The 26,914-nt window shown below is 44.7% G+C and overlaps 1 protein-coding gene across 1 annotated transcript; it reads right to left on the bottom strand.

The window, feature by feature from the left end:
* Window positions 1–1,657: 1,657 nt before the first annotated feature.
* On the bottom strand, window positions 1,658–26,277 carry LOC118885509 (cationic amino acid transporter 3-like). The gene is made up of 12 exons (XM_036834184.1): window positions 26,225–26,277; window positions 7,328–7,727; window positions 6,571–6,729; window positions 5,065–5,242; window positions 4,746–4,858; window positions 4,038–4,260; window positions 3,728–3,867; window positions 3,205–3,307; window positions 2,815–3,014; window positions 2,449–2,615; window positions 2,067–2,175; window positions 1,658–1,898 (listed from the first exon to the last, which is right to left on the bottom strand). Exons 2-12 carry the CDS (start codon window positions 7,707–7,709, stop codon window positions 1,780–1,782), a joined length of 1,893 nt encoding a protein of 630 aa, XP_036690079.1. The 5' UTR covers window positions 7,710–7,727; window positions 26,225–26,277; the 3' UTR covers window positions 1,658–1,779.
* Window positions 26,278–26,914: the final 637 nt, after the last annotated feature.

The following is a 26,914-nucleotide window of genomic DNA, read 5'->3' as shown; positions in this document are numbered from 1 at the left end:
TAAATACTTTGACAAAAGTCTTAGCTGGAATTAACCAGACTGGCCCACAGGCAGGACCTTTGTGGACATGGAAGACAAAGAGTGTACAGTTGTGCTTCAAGCCTGCAGGTAAACAGAAGAGATGAGGCACTGAAGATGGGAAGCGAATATCTACTGAAGTTGGTGCAGCCGCTATGGAAAACAGTATGGAGGTTTCCCAAAAAGTAAAAAAGAGTACTACCATATGACCCAGCAATTCCACTCCTGGTTATACATCTGAAAAAAGCAAAAAACACTAACTCAAAAAGATACATGCACCCCAATGTTCACAGCATTATTTACAATAGACAAGATACAGAAGCAACCCAAGTGTCTGTCAACAGATGAATGGATAAAAAAAGGTGTGGTATATAAATACAATAGAATACTACTTGGCCATAAAAAAAGAATGAAGTTCTCCATTTGCAGCAGGATGGACCTGGAGGTTATTATACTTCGTGAAATAAGTCAGAGAAAAATACTGTGTAATATCACGTGTGGAATCTAAAAAATAAATGAATGTGTACAAAAGAGAAAGAGATTCACAGATAAAGAGAACAAACTAGTGGTTACCAGTGGGGAGAGAGAAGGGTTAGGGCGAATAGGGGTGAGGGATTAAGAGATACAAACTACTATGTATAAAATAAGCTACAGGATATATTGTACAGCACAGGAAAATAAAGCCATTATATATAATTACTTTAAATGGAATATAATCTATAAAATATTATATCACTGTGTGGTACACCTGAAACTAATATTGTAAATCAACTATAGCTCAATTTTTAAAAAATGAATGAATGTGTGAAGACAGCAGATGTGTATTAAAATATCGCAGTGGAAATATGGAGGTATCAAAAATCCAATAAGTTTAAGAATCACTGTATGATGTTATCTTAAAAATGAATGATGAATGGGATAAAGTCATCCAATTTCCCTATTTGTATTCCAGCTTTACTGAGGTATGATTGTAAATTAAAAATTGTATATATTTAGTTTTTTAAAGAAAATTTTAAATAAACACAAAATTGTTTTTCACTTCACCAGTAACAAAAAGAAGAGAAAAAATTATAATAGCATTGGGAGTTCCCTGGTGGCCTAATGGTTAGGATTTCGGGCTTTCACTCCTGTGGCCCAGGTTCCATCCCTGTTCTGGGAACTGAGACCCTGCAAGCTGTGTGGTGCAACCAAAAAAATAATAATAATACCACAGCCTCAAAATTTTAAAATATTTAGGAATAATTTCCACTCAGCTCTTTGGCAATAATAACAAAGTTATTGAATGTTATTAAAGAAGATTAATAAAATGGAGAATCACACCACAAAAAAAGGAAATACAGTGCAACTCTTAACACAATATATATTTACCTATGTTTTCTTCCCATGTGGCCATCTATGTGTTTTTGCTGGAAAAAGGCACAAGAAGGCAATTCTTACCTGCAGGTTAATATTTTATTTTTTCTCTAGTTTCTGGTTACCTTGTACTTTCTTTGTGAAAATTCATCTTGCTGCACAGGTATGAAGCATGCAGTTTTCTGAGTGTGTATATATATATATATATATATATATATATATATATGTAATGCTTTGAAATGGTTACTTAAAAATTATACAACATAGAAGTCATTTTGTCCACTGGCATTAAATATAGGGCTGTAAGTTCATCCCACCTTCGCACACCATAGAGCCTCAAAGTGCCCCCTTGAACCAGAAGATACCTCCAGTCATGGCGGGATTCCACACAGCATCTATGGCCTGTGGTTAAGATGATTCAGCACCAGGGATGTTTTTATCAAAAGTCTGGGAGTTGGAGGCTGGTGGCTGTCGATTATTCTCCTCCAAGCTGTGTCGGATCCCATATCCAAAGTATATGACAAATCCTAGTAGAGAAATAAGACAATGAGAAGGAAAAGCAGGTGCCCTCCCTGCTTACACATGCCCAACAGTCCCGCTATTATGGCATCTGACACAGTTTGCAGGGAGAGGTAGTAGAAAGAGGGTTGGGTTCAGTCACTCAAGAGGCCTTTTAATCCCAGAAAGCCACTTACCAATCACCATCCAGACACCAAATTGGGCCCAAGTCCCAGACGTCATCTGCATCATCAAGTAGACATTCACAAAGATGCTCATCAGCGGGAGAACAGGCAAAGCAGGGACCTGTGGGCAAAGTCAGTTATTCCCTGAACACACCACACACGTCTGAGAGGCAGGCCTCTGCCCCACATGCTCGAGAAGGCTCCAGTCCTATTCAGGCTGTGCGTTCAGTGCCTACTGAAGTTGGGTACGTAAAGCACTGAGTGTGGATCAGGGAAGGGTCCATCAGTTTTAATGACTCCCCTTCTTCCCTGGTCCAGCAAAGGATGTTGAGATCTCAAAGCATGCAGACTTCACGCACTCAGCGTGGATAGCTGGGCACATAAGGTCGCCTACCTTGAAGTGAAGAGGAGTGGGGCTCTGGGGCTGCCTCCAGATGATGACAGTGACCCCAGTGACGAACAGTAGCAGCAGCACAGCCGCTGTTGTGTACACGGGGTCTCCAGAGAACACACGGCTGGGCCACTGGGCCAGGATCAGGCTCAGGACCGTCAGCAGGAGAACTGCAGGGGTCAAGGCGGAGGAGAACAGGTTCAACTCCAGAAGCCAAACAGCTCACAACCTTGGGTCACACCCCTCCCCAAAACTGCCCGCGTCACAAAGGGCCATCATATCTCCAAGACGCCTCAACTGCCAAAATACACACTCCCACCCTATCCTCTCAATTTCAGAATACCACCAAAGAGAACTCCCAATGCTCACCAAGCAGCGAGGCACATCCATAGATAATCTGGCCAGATTTCCGAGTGGGGATGGTGTTGATAGGGTCACACAGACTCTTTAGAATCTTTGAGATTCCTGCTTCAGGAACAGGTTCCAAAGGGCTTTCTTCAACTACAGGCTTCATCTCAGTTCCTTTCTCTGTTTTCTCAATCTTGCTTAAATTCTGGTCTGGTTGGTACCTGAATTAGAGGTATTAAGTCAATATTAACAGCAGCCCCTACTCATCCAACATCAAGCAGTCTAATCCATCTCTTTCCCAACTTAAGCCTAGCGGGACATTTAGAAGGCAGCATGAAGACAAATGACAATTATCTCCCCTTCAATCCCCAAGAGCCAAAGACCCCCAGCCAAGGTGTAGCGTAGTCTCACCTGAGGACAAGAACAGAAAAAGACACCAGGGAATAAGCAAGCAGGGTCCCGATTGACATGAGGTCCACGAGATCACTGAGCTCGAAAAGTAATGCCATGACCCCTAGAACGAGGGCACAAACAAGGTGGAGAGGGAGTGAAAAACGAGTAGAAATATCCAAGTTAAGAAAATTGATCAAAGAAGGAATGGGTGGGCTTCCCTGGTGGCGCAGTGGTTGAGAATCTGCCTGCTAATGCAGGGGACACGGGTTCGAGCCCTGGTCTGGGAAGATCCCACATGCTGCGGAGCAGCTGGGCCCGTGAGCCACAACTACTGAGCCTGCGCGTCTGGAGCCTGTGCTCCGCAACAAGAGAGGCCGCAATAGTGAGAGGCCCGCGCACCGCAATGAAGAGTGGCCCCCGCTTGCCACAACTAGAGAAAGCCCTCGCACAGAAACGAAGACCCAACACAGCCATAAATAAATAAATAAATAAATTTTTTTAAAAAAAAAAGAAGAAGAAGGAATGGGTATTGTTTACTTACCTGCAAGAGTTCCAGAAGCCAAGGTGGCCATGATGGGGGTGCGTGTACGGGCATGGATCCGGGCAAGTCCCCGGAAAAGGAGCCCGTCATCTGCCATTGAGTAGATGACACGAGGCATAGGGAACATGGCACCCAGGAGGCTGGAAGAGAAAAGGGGAACATGTGTGAGGACGTGGAGAAGCAGAACAGACTGGGGTGTCTGCTCCGTAGTCTACGTGGGGTAAGGTGTCTTTCCCTCTTGTCTCTCAATCCCAAGGGCTGGGATACCTGAGCATCTGACAGTAGATGGGGAGAAAGCTTCGACACTGACCTGGATGTAAGAGCACAGAGGGTGCCAACAGCCACGACATATCTGGCAGGGGCCCAGCCGACATGCAGGAAAGCGTGTGGTAAGGGGCTGTCGGGATGAATCTGGTAGTAGGGCACCATGAGGGTGAGTGCCGCCGAGACCCCAGAATATGCCAGAAAGCAGATGCAGAGTGAGATCACAATGCTCAAGGGGATGGATCGCTGAGGATTTCGGGCTTCTTCCCCTGCAGGATGGGAGGAAGTATTGGGCCAGGAAAACACACTGTGATGAAATCACAAAATCCCCTTTTTGGACTTCCCTGGTGGTGCAGTGGTTAAGAATCCGCCTGCCAGTGCAGGGGACATGGGTTCGAGCCCTGGTCCGGGAAGATCCCACGTGCTGCGGAGCAGCTAAGCCCGTGCGCCACAACTACTGAGCCCGCGTGCCTAGAGCCCGTGCTCCCAACAAGAGAAGCCACCGCAATGAGAAGCCCGCGCACCGCAACGAAGAGTAGCCCCCGCTCACCACAACTAGAGAAAGCCTGCGCACAGCAACGAAGACCCAACGCAGCCATAAATAAATAAATAAATAAATAAATAAATAAATAAATTTATTATTATTTTTTTTTAAAATCCCCTTTCCTCCTGAACCTCCAAAAGAAACCCCTATGCCCAAGGGCAGCCTCATCTGTGCCCAAACCCCTGATGGGACACACAATGACCATGTTACCTGTAGTGGCAATGGCATCAAAACCAACAAATGCGTAGAAACATGTAGCTGCTCCTTGGAAAATCCCATTGAAGCCAAAAGGCACAAACCCTCCAGAACCCAGAGGGCCCAATCTATGGTGAGAGAAAGAGCAAGAAAGAATGTGGGTGAGCTGTGTTCAGCCGTCTGTACTGGACTTTTTGGTTAATACCACAAGTTCTGGGCTCCAGGACCCCGTCACCTGGATCCATCAGCCCAGATCTCTTTAGTCCCCACCATATTCCCAGCTCTGCACACGTGCCCCCACAACCGTTACTAGGGCCAAGGATACCCTCCTAACCTAGAGGTGTCATTGGATCCAGATGTGACCAGTTTGTAGTCCTGTTCTGTGAGCTGCCAGTTGTGCAGATCTCCCTTGACGAAGCCAGAGATGATCATGAAGCTGAGAACCAAGAGGTTCAAGCCTGTGAACACTTTGTTAACCAGGGCCGACTCACGAGCTCCCAGAACCAGTACTCCTGCGGGCAAGACGGAATATGAAACGTGCAAAATAACCAAATGCATAGACACAGAAAGCAGACACGTGGTTGCCAGGGGCTGGGGTACTGAGGAGTTGGACGGTGAGCGCTCAGCGGGTATGGGATTTCCTTCTGGGGTGATGAAAATGTTTGGAACTAGACAGAGGCGATGGTTACACAACATCGTGAATGTACTAAGGGCCACTTAATTGTACACTTTCAGATGGTTAATTTCTTATTGTGACAATCGTCGCACAGTAGACAGGTCTATCAAATCATCACATTGTACACCTTAAACTTATACAATGTATATCAATTATATCTCAATAAAGCTGGGGAAATAACAAAATGGTTAATTTTATGCTATACGAATTTCCTCTCAATTAAAAAAAAATCTTTGGGCTTCCCTGGTGGTGCAGTGGTTAAGAATCCGCCTTCCAGTGCAGGGGACACGGGTTCAAGCCCTGGTCCGGGAAGATCCCACGTGCTGCGGAGCAACTAAGCCCGTGTGCCACAACTACTGAGCCTGCACTCTAGAGCCCGCGAGCCACAACTACTGAGCCCATGTGCCACAACTACTGAAGCTCGCGTGCCTAGAGCCCGTACTCCGCAACAAGAGAAGCCACCACAATAAGAAGCCCGTGCACCGCAACAAAAGAGTAGCCCCCACTCACCGCAACTAGAGAAAGCTGCGCGCAGCAACAAAGACCCAATGCAGCCAAAAATAAATAATAAATAAATAAATTTTTAAAAAAAATTTTTGATCTCAGTACAAAGGAAGAAACTCATTGGTCTAAGTAAATGATTCTCCCCTGGAGTGATTTTGCCCCCCAGGGGACTTTTAGCAATGTCTGGAGACACTGTGATTGACACAATTTGGAGGGTGGGCGTCCCTAGTATTTAGTACATAAAGGCCAGGGATGTTACTCAACATCCGACAGTGATTTAAAAAGCAAAACAACAACAACCAAAAAAAATCTGGGACTTCCCTGGAGGTCCAGTGGTTAAGACTCCACGCTTCCACTGCAGGGGGCACAAGTTTGACCCCTGGTTGGGGAACTAAGATCCTGCATGCCATGCAGCGCGGCCAAAAAAAAAACCCTCAAATGCACAGAACAGCCCCACACACCAAAGAATGATCCAGCCCAAATTGTCAGTGGTGCCAACAGTGGGAAACGATGGTCTATGTCTTGCCTTCCTGTCTCTCATATCACAGACCCTTCTTTCCAGTCATAAGACCCCCACCATTCTTCCATCCCAAGCCTTTCCCACCCCAGCTCTCCCTCCACACCCCACTCTTCCCATCCTATCACTGAACCCTGTCTCACCCGTAAGCAGCAGTACCAAACCCAGAGCAAAAAAGTCTGGGTACTTGGCCAGGAAGTAGGGCACATGCAGAGAGAAAGTTCCCCGTAACACCTGAGAGATGTAGTTCCCAATCAGGCTGTCAAAAGCGGAGCTCCAGGCCCGGGCCACGCTGGCAGTGCCTGCAGCAACAGAAGAAGGAATATTTATAACAAACATTAATTGAACCCCTACCACGTGTCATGGGATGTATTTGGGAGAGGTGGGGGGACGCATACAAAATACCTAATCTCTAAGAGTTTCTTTTCATGGGCTGGGGACAGTAGACCCAGGTGATCTACAAAATAGGTCAACTGTTTAATGTTAGGAGATCAATGTTTTGCAAAAAAAAAAAGAAAAAGAAAAAGAAAACAGGTTAAGTGGGAGTGAAAAGTCTGGGAGATGAGGATTGAAATTTTAAATCAAGTAGCAAACGAAAATCCCATGAAGGCAACAACTGAGGAGAGACTTCCACATGGTGAGGGGGTGAGCCTGAGGGACACGCCGCCCTCTCACCCACTCCCTACACTTTCCTTTCCTTCTTTGTTCTAAGCCCCATAATCTAAGGAAAATAGGATAGAGCAGAGTAGAATGAAGTTGTGGGGTTTTGCTGCCACTATTACCCACTTCACCCCACAAGGTGGAGAACAAATTCCTCACGAATGAGTCAAGACCTTAAATGCCACCTCCTAGTTTCCTGATCTTAAGCCCCACACCTTCCTCCCACCCCCATCATCTCACCGATGACATAGGACAGTATGAGGTTCCAGCCAGTAATGAAGGCACACAGTTGTCCCACTGTGACATAGCTGTAGAGATACGCAGAACCAGAGCACGGTACCCGGGCCCCAAACTCTGCATAGCAGAGCCCAGACAACACAGAAGACAGGGCGGCCACCAGGAAGCAGATGACAATCGCTGGCCCAGCTTTGTCCTTGGCCACTTCTCCAGCCAGGATGTACACACCAGCTCCCAGGGTGCTGCCCACGCCCAGGGCCACCAGGTCGAGGGTGTTCAGACAACGAGCCATGCGGCTCTCAGACTCTTCCCTGGGCTCCAGAGGCCGCCTGCGGATCAGCTTCTGACCAAATTGGTAAACATCCTGACACAGCATCTTAGACATAGTTGAGGAGGCTACAGTCTGCGGAGAAAGCAAGACCCAAAGCCATCAAGAGTGTCCATCCACCCCTGGCCCTGGGAGTTCAGTTCCACAGAACAATGGAGTTATGGGGAGCAGGTGGTAAAAGTACACACTGGGCGAGTTCTCTGTCTCTGAGCTTTGGTTTCTTCAAACATAAAGAAGACTTTTAATGTATTTCAAAGTTACTGGAAGAGTTGCTGGAAGAGAAGTGAGGGGGAGCAGATTATGTATCCCCAAAATGTGCCATTTGGGGATGTGGACTGTCTTGAGTTGAAGGCAATTAAGACCCAGCAGACTGGACTTCCCTGGTGGCGCAGTGGTTAAGAATCCGCCTGCCAGTGCAGGAGACATGGGTTCGATCCCTGGACCAGGAAGATCCCACATGCCAGGGAGCAACGAAGCCCGTGTGCCACAACTACTGAGCCCGCATGCTGCATCTACTGAAGCCCGCGCGCCTAGAGTCCATGCTCCACAACAAGAGAAGCCGCCGCAGTGAGAAGCCCGCGCACCGCAACGAAGAGCAGCCCCCACTCGCCGCAACTAGAGAAAGCCCACGTGCTGCAACGAAGACTCAACACAGCCAAAAATAAAAATAAATAAAATAAACTTAAAAAAAAAAAAAAAAACCCAGCAGACTCAGGAAAAGCTCCTTGCCTCTCCCTTAACTGCTCAAAATAATTTAGATTAGGAGGCTTATGCCAGGAAGAGAGATAACTTTTTTTTTTAACCAGAGAGAACTTTTTATCTCAGAAAAACGTACCTGCACGGAGTGGCAAACATTTGCTTACCAAGCATTTGCTTTTCCCGTCTTTCTGTGAGTTGTCTTCCCCTTGAAGCCCCAGACCCACACCCCCTTCTCCTTAGCTCAGGGGAGCATATAAGCCTCAATTGCCTGTCTTTGAACCTCAGAGTTTTTATGGGGCTCCCGTACGTAGGAAATTGTTTAATCTGTCATATATCAATTTAATTATTAGACTCAGCAAAGAACCTAGAAAGAAAAGTTTTCCACCCCTATAGAAGCAAAAACTTCCAGCACAGTGCCTGGCACACAGTAGCTGCTTAAATACTATTAGGTGAATGGATAAGAATGTTGATCCTTAAAGTGAAATCAACCAGCTTGGGACTTCCCTGGTGGCTCAGTGGTTAAGAATCCACCTGCCAATGCAAGGGACATGGGTTCGAGCCCTGGTCCGGGAAGATCCCACATGCCGCGGAGCAACTAAGCCTGTGCGCCACAACTACTGAGCCTGTGCTCTAGAGCCCGTGTGCCACAACTACCGAAGCCCACGCGCCTACAGCCTGTGCTCTGCAGCAAGAGAAGCCACCGCAGTGAGAAGCCCGCGCACTGCAACGAAGAGTAGCCCCCGCTCGCCGCAACTAGAGAAAAGCTGCACACAGTAACTTAGACCCAACGCAGCCAAAAATTTTGTTTTAATAAATTAATTTCAAAAAAAGAAAAGAAAAGACATCAACCAGCTCTGCTGGTTCAAATCTAGCACTGTGGTGTGTAGCTTGTTTGATTTTGCATGAGCTATATGCCACTTTGTCCTCCTTTCTTCTATAAAACAGGGAAATTTATTATTATCATCTTTATTCCCTCCCTTCCTTGATGTGAGTGAAGTGACAGTTTAAGGGGCTCGGTGATCAGAGCAATGAAACCAAGTCCCTGTAAAACCGAATTCCCCTGCTGAGTTTATGATTCACCTCTCCATCCAAAACTTTATTCCCTTTCTTGTCCCAACCCTGTTCCCCTCAGGATTGAGGGGTATCAAAGAAAAGGGGGATTGAACTCAGGCAGGACACTGCAGGACCCTCCTCGTACAAAAGTTTTTCTGTGTCCCCTCATTGGTTTGTAAAGAAAGGATTTAGTCTCCTAGGTCTTCCCAAGTTCCAAAGAGCAGACTCAAGCAGTTACTAGTTAGGGAAGTGAGAGTATGCAGAAACAAAGGAAAAGCAGTACCAAATGGCCTTAAAGGAAAAAACAGCAGGGACCAACCTGCTTGACATTCTTAATTTGTCACGTAGGCTCTAAGTAAATAACAAAATGCCTCAACCATTGTTTTTGCTCTCTTCTAGAAAGAGGTTAAGGGATCACAAGACCTTGACGTACTAGTTTGCTTTGCAGGAACACGTAGATCAATCACAATCACCAATGACCCACTGAGTCACAAAAATGCTGTCAGGAAGTCTGCAACTGAGATCTTATCCAGAAACTAAAATCACAAAGATCACCTCCCCTTTACTCTTCTTTCCTTTAGAAACCTTGCAACCCGGCCAGCCAGCAAGGTGGATTTGAGATCAACCTATTTCTCCCAACTTCTCAAGAGGGTGGCACCCTCGCAACTGATAAACCTTTCCCTGCTCCAAACACCAATGTTTCAATTTGTTTGGCCTCACTGTGCGTCAGGCACATGAACTTGGATTTCACAACAATCTCACACTCCACACATTTCTACACCAAGGATCCTGAAACCTGAAGCTTTCTCTTTCACGGCTTGCGGAGTGAAATTGAACTAGAACTCAGAGTTGGGGCAAAACGAGATGGAATTTGCAGGGAGGGACAGACTGTAGCCCAGCCCAGGGAAAGCATTAAACCAGAGTGGCTCCCAGCTGCCTGGAGGGAGGGAGGACTAATCTTCATTCTGAATCAGAAATGATGGAACTCTGTTTCCTGCTCCTCTGGGGCATGAAATGTCTCCTCACTACAAGGCTGTAGGGCTAGGCTGACCCAGTGAACAAAAGTTATCATCCGTTGCTTCCGTACCTGATACTCCAAGTTTTGCATTTTGGTTAAGAGCAAGCATTCAAACAGCCAAGAAACTCTGATTAGAATCTTGGCTCTGCCAACACCCCTGTGCCTTTGAACAAGTCACTTACTGCTCTGGACCTCTGTTTTCTTCTTTTTCAAATGCTGCTGATGAACCCTTGGACACTGTTAGTAGGAAAGTAAAATGGAGCAGCTGCTGTAGATAAAGTATGGTGGTTCCTCCAAAAACTAAAAAATGGATTTACCATATGATCCATCAATTCCCCCTATGGGTAACTACCCAAAAGAACTGAAAATAGGGTCTCAAAGAGATATCTGTACACCCATGTTTATAGCAGCATTATTCACAGTAGCTGAAAGATGGAAGCAGCCCAAATGTCTATCCACAAAGGAATGGATAAATACAATGGGGTCTATACATACAGTGGAATGTCATTCAGCCTTAAAAAGACAGGAAAGGGAATTCTCTGCTGGTCCAGTTGTTAGGACTCCACGATATCCCTGCAGGGAACACAATTTCGATCCCTGGTCTGGGAATTAACATCCTGCATGCCGCCCGGCACAGCCAAAAAAAAAAAAAAAAACAGGAAATTCCGATGCATGCTACAGCATGGAAGAACCTTGAGGACATTATGCTAAGTGACATAAGCCAGTCACAAAAAGACAAAAAATGTATGATTCCACTTCTATGAAGTACCTAGAGTAGTCAAATTCATTTGATTAGAGACAGAAAGTAGAATTGTGGTTTTCTAGGGTCTGGGGTGAGGGGGAAATGGGGAGTAATTGTGAAACGAGGACACAGTTTCAGTTTTACAAGATAATAAGAGCTGTGGAGATTGGTTGTGCAACAATGTGAATATACTTAACATCACTGAACTGTACACTTAAAAATGGTTAAGGTGGCAAATTTGATGTTATGTGTATTTTACCACCATTTTTTAAAAGTTCAGCCAAGGACTTCCCTGGTGGCGCAGTGGTTAAGAACCCGCCTGCCAATGCAGGGCACACGGGTTTGAGTCCTGGTCCAGGAAGATCCCATATGCCACACAGCAACTAAGCCCCGTGCGCCACAACTACTGAGCCTGTGCTCTGGAGCCCGCGAGCCACAACTGCTGAGCCCGAGTGCCACAACTACCGAAGCCCACGCGCCTAGAGCCCGTGCTCTGCAACAAGAGAAGCCACCGCAATGAGAAGCCCGCGCACCGCAACGAAGCGTAGCCCCCGCTCGCCGCAACTAGAGAAAGCCCGCGTGCAGCAACGAAGACCCAGCGCAGCCAAAAATAAAATAGATTAATTAATATTAAAAAAAAAAAAAAAGTTCAGCCAATGATAAATAGTAGAGCCAGCTTCACAGAGTTGCTGGGTGTAACGAACCCAAAAGCGATTTAATGTAAATCACCATACAGTCCTCCTCCTCGGCGCAAAATCCGCAATGCTCAAGTTTCTTACAGTCTCCCCTTGTACCCCCAGAGGAGGAATCCACACATACGGCGGGCCAACAGTATACAGGAGACTGACATCAGTGGTCCACATGTCATAAACGCTATATAAGGGTAAGCTTTAATATTGTTTGAACACCAATCAAAAAAACCTGAGTCAGAGCCTCCAGAGACTGATGCAACCTCCCCCTACCCCACCTCTTCTTACACAACCACACACAGCTCCCAGCTCCTCCTGCTTTCATCTGGAACAAGGGTCTTGCCCCCCTCAGGCTGGAGCCAGACCGACCCAACTGCACACTTGGAATGCAGAGGTCTCTTTAGGAGGATCTGAACTCAGTGCCCAGTCTCCTGCAGAAGAGGGGTTGCCCAAGACTTACCAAATTCTTGGAGCAGGAACCGAAGCACTGGATCAGAGTCAGTGAGGTTCCGTTTAAGCTGTGTAGGGCTGCAGCGGATACATCTCTAACAACAACCAAATCTGGGAACGCTTCCACAATAAAAGACAACTCAGTCCCTGGGTGGGGATGGGTGGGGACGCTCGGGGATGGGCGGGGCGAGCCTGCAGGGATACAGTCAGCCAGTGGAGCGTGTGTGGTTACCCTCAGGCGACCGTCCTGAGATGTGGAGTCTGTGTGTGGTAAAATACACACAACAGAAAATTTACCGTCTTAACCATTTTTAAGCATGCAGTTCAGTAGTGTTAAGTACATTCACATTTTGTGCAACCAAACAAGTTTTTCATCTTGCAAAACTGAAACTCTGTACCCTTTAGACTACAATTTCCTCTTTCTCCTCCACCGGTTCCTGGCGATCACCATTCTACTTTCTGTCTCTATGAATCTGATGACTCTAGGTACTTCATTTAAGTGGAATCAAACAACATTTGTCCTTTCCTGTCACGCTTATTTCACTTAGCAGAATGTCCATAAGGTTCATCCATGTTGTAGCATGTGTTAGAATTCCCTTCATTTTAAAATAGATAGCTAGTGGGAAGCAGCCGCATAGCACAGGGAGATCAGCTCGGTGCTTTGTGACCACCTAGAGGGGTGGGATAGGGAGGGTGGGAGGGAGATGCAAGAGGGAGGGGATATGGGGATATAGGTATGCTATAGCTGATTCACTTTGTTGTACAGCAGAAACTAACACAGCAGTGTGAAGCAATTATACTCCAATAAAAATGTTTAAAAAAAATAAAACGCATCAAACATCATAACACACATTTTTCTTTATATGTGCGTTTACCTGGAAGTGAAATTGCTGGGTCATCAGGTATCTATAGGTCTGTTTTACTAAATATTGCCACCTTGATCTCCAACGTTTGTGTGCCAGTTTACACTCTATTCTGCAGGATATATGAATTCCTATCTTGTCAAATCTTGTCAAATCCATTTAGTATTCTCAGACTTTTACAAATTTTGCCAATCTGATGGGTGAGAAACATCATTAAAATTTTAAATTGCATCTCTGGGCTTCCCTGGTGGCGCAGTGGTTAAGAATCCGCCTGCCAATGCAGGGGACATGGGTTCGAGCCCTGGTCCAGGAAGATTCCACATGCCAGGGAGCAACTAAGCCTGTGTGCCACAACTACTGAGCCTGTGCTCTAGAGCCCGCGAGCCACAACTACTGAGCCCGTGTGCCATAACTACTGAAGCCCGTGTGCCTAGAGCCCGTGCTCCACAACAAGAGAAGCCACTGCAATGAGAAGCCCGTGCACCACAACGAAGAATAGTCCCCGCTCACCACAACTAGAGAAAGCCCACGTGCAGCAAGGAAGACCCAACACAGCCATAAATAAATACATAAAGAAATAAATTTATAAAAATAAAATAAATAAAATAAACTGCATTTCTCTGATTAATGAAGTTGGGCATATTTTCATCTTTACTGGCAATTCCAGCAACTCTTCTATGAATAACATGTTCACATCTTTGCTTGCTGGTCAGCTGAATTATTTTTCTTTTGCGGGGGGAGGGACACAATTCTACATAGTGGTTAGCGGCAGACATGCTGAACTGCATTAGTTTCGATTCCAAATGTGTCATTAACCGTTGTTTGTACTTGGATGTTACCTAAACTCTCTGTGGCTCAGTTTCTTCATCTGTAAGACAAAGATAAAAATAGTATCTCATAGGATTACTCTGGTGGTTAAGGGAGTTAATACATGCTAACCACTTAGAACAAACAGATCCTGGCATATAGTAACTACTTAATAAATGTTAGCTACTCTCATTATCCTACTGGTGGTAAAGTGTTCTTTATATATTTTGGAGAGATTCTTTGTCTGTTATGTATGTTGCAAAAAATCTTTGTCGTTTGGCTTTGTTACCTTTTGTCATGCAGGCATTTTAAATTTTAATGTAAATGAATCAATTTTCTTTACAATTTGTGCTTTTTTTCCATGTATCTAAACATATTTTTCTTCACAGGATCATAAAATTGTCCTCTTGTATTTTAAAACTATTTTTTAACAAATTTAAGCCTTTAATCTACCTGGAATTTATTTTTTTTATATAGAGGCAATGATCTAATTCTCTTTCTTGCCATACAGATAGCCAATTATTCCAATAAGTTTCCATTTTTGAGGCCACTTTTCTCATAAACCAAATACACATATAAGCCAGAGTCTATTTCTAAGCTCTCGAGTTTGTCTAATTAATCTATTTTTAACCCTACAAAACTCCATACTGTTTTAATTACTATAGCTTTAAAATAATTCTTGATATCTAGAAGAGCAAATTCTCTTAGTTCTTCTCATAGCTGCCCTGCCTATTCCTGAACATCTTCTCATACACAGGAATTTTAAAATAAGTTCACCAAATTTTATGAAAAAAATCTATTGAGATTTTTATTGGAATTACATTAACTTTGTAGGTCAATTTGGGTAATAATTTATAGTACACGTCCCTGATATTGAGCTTGTAGATGCATTAACAAAATGTTTTTATCTTGTTTGATTTTATCATTTTCTTCCCTAAAAGTATTAAATACTATTTTCTAAAATTTTTTCCTTGGGTACCATGTAAATTTGAATGTAATTGTGAATGGAATTTTTTTTTTTTTTTATGCAGTGTTTCACAGAACTAACCCCCGAGGTTTTTTTGTTTTCTTTTTTTTTTTTTTTAATAATTCTACAGCATTTCTATTGATTGATTGATTGATTGATTGGCTGTGTTGGGTCTTCGTTGCTGCACACGGGCTTTCTCTAGTTGCGGCGAGCGGGGGCCACTCTTCATCGTGGTGCGCGGGCCTTTCACTATCGCGGCCTCTCTTGTTGCGGAGCACAGGCTCCAGACGCACAGGCTCAGTAATTGTGGCTCACGGGCCCAGTTGCTCTGCGGCATGTGGGATCTTCTCAGACCAGGGCTTGAACCCGTGTCCCCTGCACCGGCAGGCAGACTCTCAACCACTGCGCCACCAGGGAAGCCTGTGAATGGAATTTTTAATAACATTTTCTATTTTCCAATAACTGTTAAATAAAATCTTACATTATAATCAAAACAACAAAAAAGGAAAAGGAAATGTAGTGTGTATATATAGACAATGGAATATTATTCAGCCATTAAAAGAAGGAAACCTTGCTCTTTGTGAAAACGTGAATGGACCTCAGGACATTATGCTTATTGAAATACATCAGACAATGAAAAACAATGTATGATTTCACTTATATGTGGAATCTAAGTAAATCAAACTCATAACACCATAAATTCGAACTGTAGTTGTAAGGAGTAGGTGGTAGAGAAAGTGGGGAGATACTGGTAAAGGGTACAAACTTTCAGTTAAAAGACGAAAAAGTTCTAGCTATCCAATATATATCATGTTGACTATAGTTAATACTGCTGTATTGTATTTTTGCTATCTAGTATGAGAGAACTGTTTGTGCTCTCAACACACAGACACACACTTATAGAAGCTATGGGAGGTGACAGTTAATTAACTTGATTGTAGTAATCATTCGCAGTGTCTATATGTATTAAATCATCATTTTGGACATCTTAAAGAAATCTTCACTCTGTACAGTCTAAATATATGCAGTTTTGTGAATCATACTTCAGTAAACTGGAAAAAAGGAAAACCAATGAAGTGGTATTATCAGCCTACTATAGAACAGATTCCAAACAAGAAAGAGTGGCCTCACACATTAGACATTTACTGAGAATGTACTGGGTTGAAACAAATAACCCTCTATTAAAAATATTTGAGGGCTTCCCTGGTGGCGCAGCGGTTGAGAATCTGCCTGCCAATGCAGGGGACACAGGTTCGAGCCCTGGTCTGGGAAGATCCCACATGCCGCGGAGCAGCTGGGCCCGTGAGCCACAACTACTGAGCCTGCGCGTCTGGAGCCTGTGCTCCGCAACAAGAGAGGCCACGGTAGTGAGAGGCCCGCGCACCGCGATGAAGAGTGGCCCCCACTTGCTGCAACTAGAGAAAGCCCTCGCACAGAAACGAAGACCCAACACAGCCATAAATAAATAAATAAATAAATAAAATATATTTAAAAAAAAAATATTTGACTGTTTTTTAAAAAAAATTTTTATTGGGGTGTGGTTGATTTGCAATGTTGTGTAGGCTTCAGGTGTACAGTAAAGTGAATCTGTTATACATATACATATATACACTCTTTTTTACATTCTTTTCCCATATAGGCCATTACAGAGTATTGAGTAGAGTTACCTGTGCTATACAGTAGGTCCTTGAATTTTGTTATTGTTTAATCTTTTTTTTTTAAATTAATTAATTTATTTATTTATTTTTGGCTGTGTTGGATCTTCGTTTCTGTGCGAGGGCTTTCTCCGGTTGCGGCGAGCGGGGACCACTCTTCATCGCGGTGCGCGGGCCTCTCACCATCGCGGCCTCTCTTGTTGCGGAGCACAGGCTCCAGACGCGCAGGCTCAGTAGTTGTGGCTCACGGGCCCAGTTGCTCCGCGGCATGTGGGATCTTCCCAGACCAGGGCTCCAACCCGTGTCCCCTGCATTAGCAGGCGGATTCTCAACCGCTGCACCACCAGGGAAGCCCATTGTTTAATCTTTGACAGATGCTCTGTACACTAACGCCATCATCGTAGTCACCAATGCTGTATGATGATGTGCATTCAACTAAACCACACTTGACTGAAATTCGAAGGCCACCAAAGCCAACGTTATAAAGTATATACTCAGTGACTTTTAAAACACAACCCTGGGCTTCCCTGGTGGCACAGTGGTTGAAAATCTGCCTGCCAATGCAGGGGACACGGGTTCGAGCCCTGGTCTGGGAGGATCCCACATGCCGTGGAGCAACTAGGCCCATGAGCCACAATTACTGAGCCTGCGCGTCTGGAGCCTGTGCTCCGCAACAAGAGAGGCCGCAATAATGAGAGGCCCGCGCACCGCGATGAAGAGTGGCCCCCACTTGCCGCAACTAGAGAAAGCCCTCGCACAGAAACGAAGACCCAACACAGCCATAAATAAATAAACAAATAAACCCAAAGTTTAAAAAAAAAAAAAAACCCACAACCCTGATATTTGAGTAATCACTTATTTCATTAAAGAAGGAAGACCGAAAAACCAAAGAATGATACAACTCTGAAGATCACATAAAAATGTTTTCTGATTATGAACATTCATCTTTAATTTAGAATCTAGATGACACAGTCTTGCATTTCAGAGAGTGTTTGTAAATATTCTAAATGAAAGAAATGTTTAGAATTGTATTTGAATAAAATATTGTTTATATAAAAAAAAAGGAATTCCCTTCATTTTTAATGCTGTATAATACTCTACTATTTGTACATACTACATCTCGCTTATCCATTCGTTGGTCAATGGGCACTTGGGCTGCTTTCATGTTTTAGCTATTGTGAATAGTGCTGCTATCGACAAGAGTCTATAAATATCTCTTCCAGAGTGTGCTTTAAATTCTTCTGGGTATGTCCTCAGAAGTAGAATTGCTGGATCCTATGGTTTTAAAATTTTTGTCTGCTTGTGATGGAGAAAATGAACACATATTGAGGTATGGGGAAGTCATTTTGGCTTATACGTGGTTCAGCCTGAACTCTGTGTGAACTAAAACAGCCCGTCCAACCCTCGCAGCACATCTGCTTTAACCATTGAGGCAAAGAACGTCTGTTTTGAAGATAAGGAGGAACAACTCCCTTCTCATGGCGTCCATGTTAACAGTCCCTGGAAGATAAGGTTCCCCTCCCAGACTCCAGGGTCCTGCTGCCTCACTGTCTATGTACTAAGTCTGTCTCTTTTGAAACCTTTATGGAATATACCCTGTCATTTTTTTTTTTTTTTTTTTTTTTTTTTTTTTTTTTTTTTTAAATTTTATTTATTTATTTATTTATTTATGGCTGTGTTGGGTCTTCGTTTCTGTGCGAGGGCTTTCTCTAGTCATGGCAAGCAGGGGCCACTCTTCATCGCGGTGCACGGGCCTCTCACCATCGCGGCCTCTCTTGTTGTGGAGCACAGGCTCCAGACGCGCAGGCTCAGTAATTGTGGCTCACGGGCCCAGTTGCTCTGCGGCATGTGGGATCTTCCCAGACCAGGGCTCGAACCTGTGTCCCCTGCATTGGCAGGCAGATTCTCAACCACTGCGCCACCAGGGAAGCCCTACCCTGTCATTTTTGATGTATGTTCTCTGTTCGGATAAGGTATAAAACTGTGCTGAAAACCATGCTCCAACAGAGCAGTTCCAGGAATTCCCAGGAAGTACCCCGAGCTTCCACTGCAGGGGGCACAGGTTTGATACCTGGATCCCTGATCAGGGAACTAAGACCTAAGACCCCCAGATGCCGAGCAGCGCGGCCAAAAAAACAAAAACAAAAACAAACAAAAAAAAAAAAACAGAGCATTTCCTCAGACGTATGTAAGAGGCTATACTACTGGGCTATAGTGCCCAGTTTGGCTCAAATAAAACTCTTTTCTATTCCTATTATAGATTGTTTATTGATTATTTCCATGGACGCTTGAACTCATTTGATCATTAAGGACCCTGAGAAGTAGGGGCTGTAAGACTGGGGACCCCACTCCCAACCCTGCTGCCTCCAGTACTCTTAACACTACTCGACTTTGCACAGCCTGCCCATGGCCTGAGACACTCAAATGCAGGGAACCCCCAAGCCCACCTGGGCCCCAACCAGGAGGAGGGGAGCTTAAAATCTCTGATATTAACTCAAGCAACAAAAACATTTAATAAGCATGGTGACTGCATCCAGCCTTGCACAAAGGGATGGAAGAAGATAAAGGGGAGTGCGACTTAGTCCTCTTCTTCAAGGGCCCCTTCTGCAGGGAGAGCTGAGAACCCAGGCAGGGAAGGGAAATAGGATGTAAGAGGTAAGGAAGGAAAAACCTGGGAGTGAGAGGGGAGCATTGCAGCTGGGTGGCTGCTGGTGGAGGCTTGACAGGATTATGACGTGCATCAAATAACACACATGATAAAACACCGGGCATACACCACCAACCTGGGATTTAACTGTCATGGTTGACTGTTACATTAACTTTTTTTTTTTTTTTTTTTTTAATTTTTGGCTGCATTGGGTCTTCGTTGCTGCGCGCGGGCTTTCTCTAGTTGAGGTGAGCGGGGGCTACTCTTCGTTGCAGTGCGCGGGCTTCTCATTGCAGTGGCTTTTCTTGTTGCGGAGCATGGGCTCTAGGCACGTGGGCTCAGTAGTTGTGGCGCACGGGCTTCGTTGCTCCGTGGCATGTGGGGACTTCCCGGACCAGGGCTCGAACCCGTGTCCCCTGCATTGCCAGGCGGATTCTTAACCACCGTGCCACCAGGGAAGCCCTACGTTAACTTTTGAAGGGCCAGCCACACAAGGTGGAATGAACTGGCTTAAGCTGTTGAGCGTTTTAGCTGGTTGTGTTGCGGACCCGCTCAAAACCCAAGAGTTGGTAGAAAGATGATTACAGAGGGAAGACATTGAGATGCAACAGATGCAGAAAGACTTCTCAGAGCTTCCCTTGTCTGACTCAAAGCAGAAAATTCTGGTAAGTAAGGCTGCCAGAAACTCCCACTTGGGGAGAGGCTACTCCCAAAGAGGCAAAGGTGAGTAAACCTATTACTGTAATTCTCTTCTCCCGGAGTTTTATAGCCTGAAGAAGGTGGAAAGACCACTCACATCTGCACAAACATTACTGCAAACTTTCTCATCTCCGGTTTCTTCTCTTAATTTATTTGTCTTTCCCAAAGAAACCCATTTGTTCTTCCCATAGAAGCCTTTTCTCCCTACCCCCTCCCCCTACTAAGTTGAGTATATAAGCCTGTAACTTTAATCATTTAGCAAGTTATACTTTTCTTAGGTCCTGTATATAATCCTTTCTCCTGGTAATTTGCCTTTGGTCTGTCTTTTTTGTAAGCTCCAGTCAAAGACCCTAAGGGGATACAGGGGGGAAGTTTTTCTGCTCCAACAGCGGCAAAGTTTAAATGCTTCAACAGTGCGATGCTGCTACTGAATAAGATGTGTGGCCAAGGGCTTCCTTAGTGGCGCAGTGGTTAAGAATCCGCCTGCCAATGCAGGGGACATGGGTTCAATCCCTGGTCTGGGAAGATCTCACATGCCACAGAGCAGCTAAGCCCGTGAGCCACAACTACGGAGCCCACGTGCCACAACTACTGAAGCCCACGCACCTAGAGCCTATGCTCCACAACAAAGAGTAGCCCCTGCTCGCCACAACTAGAGAAAGCCCACACGCAGCAATGAAGACCCAACACAGCTGTAAATAAATAAATAAATAAATAAAATTTATTAAAAAAAAAAATGTGTGGCCAAGTAAAAGAAGTAGAGTATATAGTTCATTCATCTAACACTGCCAAAGGGCCCACTGTGTGCCAGGCACTAAAATAGGCATCAGGGACTTAGAAGTAAAGGGCACTCCCCTCTTTAACAACAGTGGGACATTTGGAGACACTTTATATGGAATCCATTCCACACACCTTATACTGAAATAAACTTCATATGCTTAAAGGAGTCTAACTTTTCAAAACAACCATAACATAATAGGAGAAACCATGCAAAGAGTTTAAAATAATATTAGGACAGAGATTTAAGCCTTGAGGATGTTTACCTCCAATATCACATTGTATAGAATTTAAAAGACCCCAATTGTCAGCCATTATCTTCCTGTTATGATTCATGAGAATGTAACTCACTTCCACCTCTGCTTCTTTCTCCTCACCCTCTCATATGTCCAATATAATTTACCATTATATTTAGTTCATCTCACAGTGACTTTGGTCAATATAAGAGATATGCTTACATTGTTTTCCTTTTTTCCTTTTTCATTCAACCATTAGCCTGTGTTTCAAGGTGAGAGTGTCATGACCATCACCCCTCATGACACCCTAATTTCCCAGCCTCTCTCCTTCATATCTGAAGGGTTACATTGCCAGATGGAATATTCTTGGCCAGGAATCTTTTCCTTTCAACACTTTGAATATGTCATTCCAGTCTCCTGGGCTTCTTCTGAGAAATCCACTGATAGCCTAATGGGGGTTCCTTTGTAGGTTACAATTTTCCTTTCCCTAGCTGCCTTGAGGATTCTTTCTTTGTCCTTGATTTTTTTTTTTAATTATTTATTTATTTTTTTTTTTTTTGGCTGTGTTGGGTCTTAGTTTCTGTGCGAGGGCTTCCTCTAGTTGCGGCAAACGGGGGCCACTCTTCATCGCGGTGCGCGGGCCTCTCACTATCGCGGCCTCTCTTGTTGCGGAGCACAGGCTCCAGACGCGCAGGCTCAGTAGTTGTGGCGCACGGGCTTAGTTGCTCCGCGGCATGTGGGATCTTCCCAGACCAGGGCTCGAACCCGTGTGCCCTGCATTGGTAGGCAGATTCTCAACCGCTGCGCCACCAGGGAAGCCCTGTCCTTGATTTTTGACAGTTTCATTGTACTGTTTCTCTGAGAAGACCTTTTGCATTGAGATAATAGGGTGACCTATGAGCTTCATGTATTTGCATATCCAATTCTCTCTTCAGGTTTGAGAAGTTCTCGGCTAACATTTCTTTTTATTTATTTATATTTTTTTATACAGCAGGTTCTTATTAGTTATCCATTTTATACATATTAGTGTATATATGTCAATCCCAATCTCCCAATTCATCACACCAAGGTAATATTTCTTTAAATAAATATTTGTTCCCTTCTCCCTCCCTTCTCCTTGTGGTTCCCAATTATTCTACTATTAGTACTTTTGATGGAACTCCATAGATCACATAGGCTTTCTTTGCTCTTTTTCATTCTTTCTTCTTTGCTAACCTCTATTCAAAATTCCTATCCTCTAACTCACTTATTCTATTTTCCGTTTTCTCTACTCTCCTGCAGATGTTTTCTGCTGCATTTTTTCATTTCATCCACTGAGTTCTTCAGCTCCAGAAATTGTTTGGTTCTTTTTTATGGTTTCTATCTCATTGGTAAAACTCCCACTTTGATACTGTGTGTTTTGGTGGTTTTTTTTTTTTTAGATTTCATTGAATTTTCTTTCTGAGTTTTCTTGTAGCTCACTGAGTTTCTTCAAAACAGCAGTTTTGAATTCTTTAACTGCTAAATCACAAAATGTCGTGGCTTTGAGCTCAACTGTTGGAAAAGTATTATTCTTGTAATGACATTTTTATTTTCTTTTTTCCTTGGAGTTTTGCATTAGTGCTTTCACAGCTGGGGTATTGTGTTCCATGGTGGTGTCCTTCGTTATCTGCGGTTTTCTCTTTGTATCAGTACACCTGTTCCACTCTTCTTGCTCCCTCTTGTGGAGAATTCTCAAGCTTTTACATCTTCTCTGGTCTTACAACTCGGCAGACGGCCTCCTGGAAGCCTCGTTTTGGTTTTCCAGAAGGTGGCGCTATAGCTCAAATTTGTGGGCGCCCTTGCCCATAGCAGGTGGCCAGTTTTCTGAGCATGCGCCCTGTCTACCAGAGCTCCCTTGGGTGCTGCTGGTGGAAGCTCAAACAAGGAGCCCCCGAAGAGTGGCAGGAGGTGTGGGTTTAGCAATCAGGGCTTTTGAGGGTGCTGGTAGACCCAGTAGGGAGATTCCCAGGTGTAGTACTCCCAGAGGCTTGTAAGAGGACCCCCTGTTCAAAGCAATTGCTTTAGTGCCCTTTGAAATGCTTATCTGCCTCTTTCCCAATATGCTTCCTCTCCCTTGTCACGGATGTCCAGCCTCAGTACTCTGGGTCTCCAGCTGTGTCCTGCCTAACTAGGGTAGCTGAGCACTCACTTACCACTTTCCTTCTCTGTGGTGGGAGAGGTGGCCTCTGGATAGATCAGCCCCACGAGATGTTTCCTTGGAGGGGGAAGGGGAAAGTTTATCTTACTGCCGCATTTGCTTTGACCAGACTGGTTTTATTGGCAGTTGGAATCTCCGCTGGAGAAGACTGGACTTTTGCACATTCCCTCTCCTGCTTGGGAACCTGCCCAGGTCAGTACTCTCCAGGTTCCCCCCACCTTCTCACCACCAGAGGAGGGGTCTACGCAGGTTCCCTGGCTCTGCAGTTTCCGTAGCCCACATAGACATCTTTCTGGTGTTTCCCAGATCCACAGATAGACAGGACTTCTCCATCATTCTTTGGGCATATGGTGCTAGATCCCACAACACCCACAAAGGTGCTTTTCTTCCTGAATGGATTTGTTTGTTTGTTTATTTATTTATTTATAAATATAGTTGGTTGGTTTACAATATTACATTAGTTTCAGGTGTACAGCATAGTGACTCAGTATTTTTACATATACTATGTGATATCACTTATATGTGGAATCTAAAAAAAAAAATTACAAATGAATGTATATAGCAAAACAGAAAGAGACTCACAGATTCAGAAAACAAACAGGTGGTTACCAGTGGAGAGAGGGAAGGGAGAGTGGCAAGTTAAGGGTTTGGGATTAACAGACACTAAGCACTATATATAAAATAGATAAGCAACAAGGAGATATCTTAGAGCACAAGGAATTATAACCATTACCTTGTAATAACTTTTAATCGAATATAATCTGTAAAAATACTGCAACACTAGGCTGTACATCTGAAACTGATATAATATTGTAAATAAACTATACTTCAATTTTAAAAATGCTAGCATAGGGGCTTCCCTGGTGGCGCAGTGGTTGAGAATCTGCCTGCCAATGCAGGGGACACGGGTTCGAGCCCTGGTCTGGGAAGATCCCACATGCCGCGGAGCAACTGGGCCCGTGAGCCACAACTACTGAGCCTGCACCTCTGGAGCCTCTGCTCCGCAACAAGAGAGGCCGCGATAGTGAGAGGCCCGCGCACCGCGATGAAGAGTGGCCCCCACTCGCTGCAACTGGAGAAAGCCCTCACACAGAAATGAAGACCCAACACAGCCAAAAATAAACATCATAAATAAATAATAAATTTTAAAAAATTAAAAAAAAAATGCTAGCATAACAAGTAGTTCACAATTGCTCATTTCTTAGTTTTTACTAGAAATTAACTTTTCTAAGGGTTAAGATTCTGGTTAATATATGTAATTAAGAAGGAAAACATCTTTGTGTGCAAGGAAGTTTCTAAAAAGTTATAAGGAATGGACATGCATTTTGCTAAAGGAAATTAATTTGTCCCAAAGCTAGGTTAAAGTGAGGAGGGTGGGAGAAGCACAGGATAAAATCTGAATGTAGAGAAGGAAGTTACAGAAAGTTTATGAAAACGGAACTCTGGTAAAAGGGTTCTGTTCATGACCAGGTCTGGCAAAGCTGAGAATGAATTTAATTGAGTGAATAAATTTTAATATTAAAAGTAAGTCGCTGCATGGGACTTCTCTGGCGGTCCAGTGGTTAGGATTCCACCCTTCCACTGCAGGGGGCACGGGCCTGACCTCTGGTCAAGGAACTAAGATCCTATAGCCCACAAGCCGCACGGCAAGGCCAAAGAAACCAAAAACCAAAAAAACGAAAACAGACAAAATACCTAATCTCAAAGAGTTCCTTTTCATTGAGTGGTGAGAGTAGACCCAGACGGTCCAAAACAATGGGTCAATTTTATTTAATATGTTAGGAGATCAATGTTATTCAAGAAAAGAAAACAGGTTAAGTGGGAGTGGGAGGTCTGGGAGATGAGGGTTGAAATTTTAAACTGAGGTGTAAGGGAAAATTCCAAGAAAGCAACAGCTGAGCCAAAACTTCAAAATGGTGAGGGAATGAGCCTGTGGGACATGCCCCCCTCTCACCCCTTCCCTACAGCTCCCTTTCCTTCTAGGTTCTTGGTCCACCATTTAAGGAAAGCAGGATAGAGCTCAGTAGAATGAAGTTGTGTGGTTTTCCTGCCACCGTTACATATTACATCACACGAGGTGGATAACAGAGTTCTCAGGAATGACTGAAGACCCCCCTCCTAGTTTCCCATAATAAGTCCTTTGTTGCCCCCACCCCTGCCATCTCACCAATGACACTGGAGAGTATGAGGTTCCAGCCAATGATGAAGGCATACCGTTGTCCCATTGTGACATAGCTGTAGAGATACACAGACCTGGTACCCAGGTCCAAAACTCAGCATAGCGGAGCCCAGACAACACAGAAGACAGGGTGGCCACCAAGAAGCAGATGACGATTGCGGGTCCAGCCATGAACTTGACCACTTCACCAACCATGATGTGCATGCCAGCTGCCATGGTACTGCTCACACCCAAGGCCACCAGGTCGAGGGTGTTCAGACAGGGAGCCGTGGAGCTCTCAGAACATTCCCTGGGCTCCAGCAGTCGTCTGCGGACCAGCTTTGGAACAAATTGGCAGACGTTCTGACACAGCATCTTAGACGCAGTTGGGAAGGCTAAGATCTTTTTAAAGATCTGCTGAGAGGGACTTCTCTGGTGGTCCAGTGGTTAAGACTCCGTGCTCCCAATGCAGGGGGCCTGGGTTCGATCCCTGGTCAGGGAACTAAGATCCCAAATGCTGCAACGAAGATCCCGCAAGCAGCAACGAAGATCCTGTATGCCGCAACTAAGACCTGGCACAGGGCTTCCCTGGTGGCGCAGTGGTTGAGAATCTGCCTGCCAATGCAGGGGACACGGGTTCGAGCCCTGGTCTGGGAAGATCCCACATGCCACGGAGCAACTGGGCCCGTGAGCCACAATTGCTGAGCCTGCGCGTCTGGAGCCTGTGCTCCGCAACAAGAGAGGCCGCGATGGTGAGAGGCCCGCGCACCGCGATGAAGAGTGGTCCCCACTTGCCGCAACTAGAGAAAGCCCTCGCACAGAAACGAAGACTCAACACAGTCATAAATAAATAAATAAATAAATAAATAAATAAATAAATAAAAAAGAATAGTCTTTTAAAAAAAAAAAAAAAAAAAAGAAAGAAAGACTCACCTGCAAGGAGTGGCAAACCTTTGTTTACCAAGCCTTTGCCCTTCCCATCTTCCTGTGGGATGTCTTCCTTCGCTTTGAAGCCCCAGATCTCTACACAGTTCTCCTTAGGTCGGGGGAGCATATAAGCTTCAATTGCCTGAATGTCTTTGAGCTTCAGAGTTTCTACGGGGCTCCCACACATACCAAATTAAATTTGTTAATCTGCCTTATGTCAATTTAATTATTAGACCAGCCAAAGAACATGGAAAGCCAAGTTTTCCACCCCTACAGAAGCAAAAGCTTCCAGCAAAGTGCCTGGCACACAGTAGCTGCTTAATTGGTATGAGTTGAGGGGATAAGAATGCTGATTTTTAAATTGAGATCACCAGCTCAAGAAAGCTATGGGAACGCTGTGGAGGGAAGCAGGCTTGTTTAACTATAAAGCCATAAATAAAAGCACGAGATAGGCCCCAGGTCATTAGGTGGAAGAAAAACGTTACCACCCTTCTACTGATTTGAATAAGCGCTATGACAGTCCTAGGCAGACCTCATAGGGTCAGACACCCTCCTGTCGAACACAAAGGTGGAGCTAGTGATGTAAGCCTGGCGACGACTGCAAGAAGGTGGTCTTTTCCCCTCCCCCACCTTCCTTTGATTATAAAATTGTAGCCCACTTAATCCTCGGGGCAGAGCCTGCCTGCCTGCTTGCAT

Source organism: Balaenoptera musculus, chromosome 19 (assembly GCF_009873245.2).
Source record: "Balaenoptera musculus isolate JJ_BM4_2016_0621 chromosome 19, mBalMus1.pri.v3, whole genome shotgun sequence".
NCBI classification, from domain to species: Eukaryota; Metazoa; Chordata; class Mammalia; order Artiodactyla; family Balaenopteridae; genus Balaenoptera; species Balaenoptera musculus.
This window is presented reverse-complemented; position numbering and strand designations above follow the sequence as displayed.

Excerpts from the sequence above, each read along its gene's own strand:
- LOC118885509 (XM_036834184.1), bottom strand. The coding sequence starts at position 7,709 with ATGTCTAAGATGCTGTGTCAGGATGTTTACCAATTTGGTCAGAAGCTG. Across the intron at positions 4,859-5,064 it reads GGATCCAATGACACCTCTAG|ATTGGGCCCTCTGGGTTCTG; the intron begins GTTAGGAGGGTA and ends CTCTCACCATAG. Across the intron at positions 3,868-4,037 it reads CTCTGTGCTCTTACATCCAG|CCTCCTGGGTGCCATGTTCC; the intron begins GTCAGTGTCGAA and ends TTTCTCTTCCAG.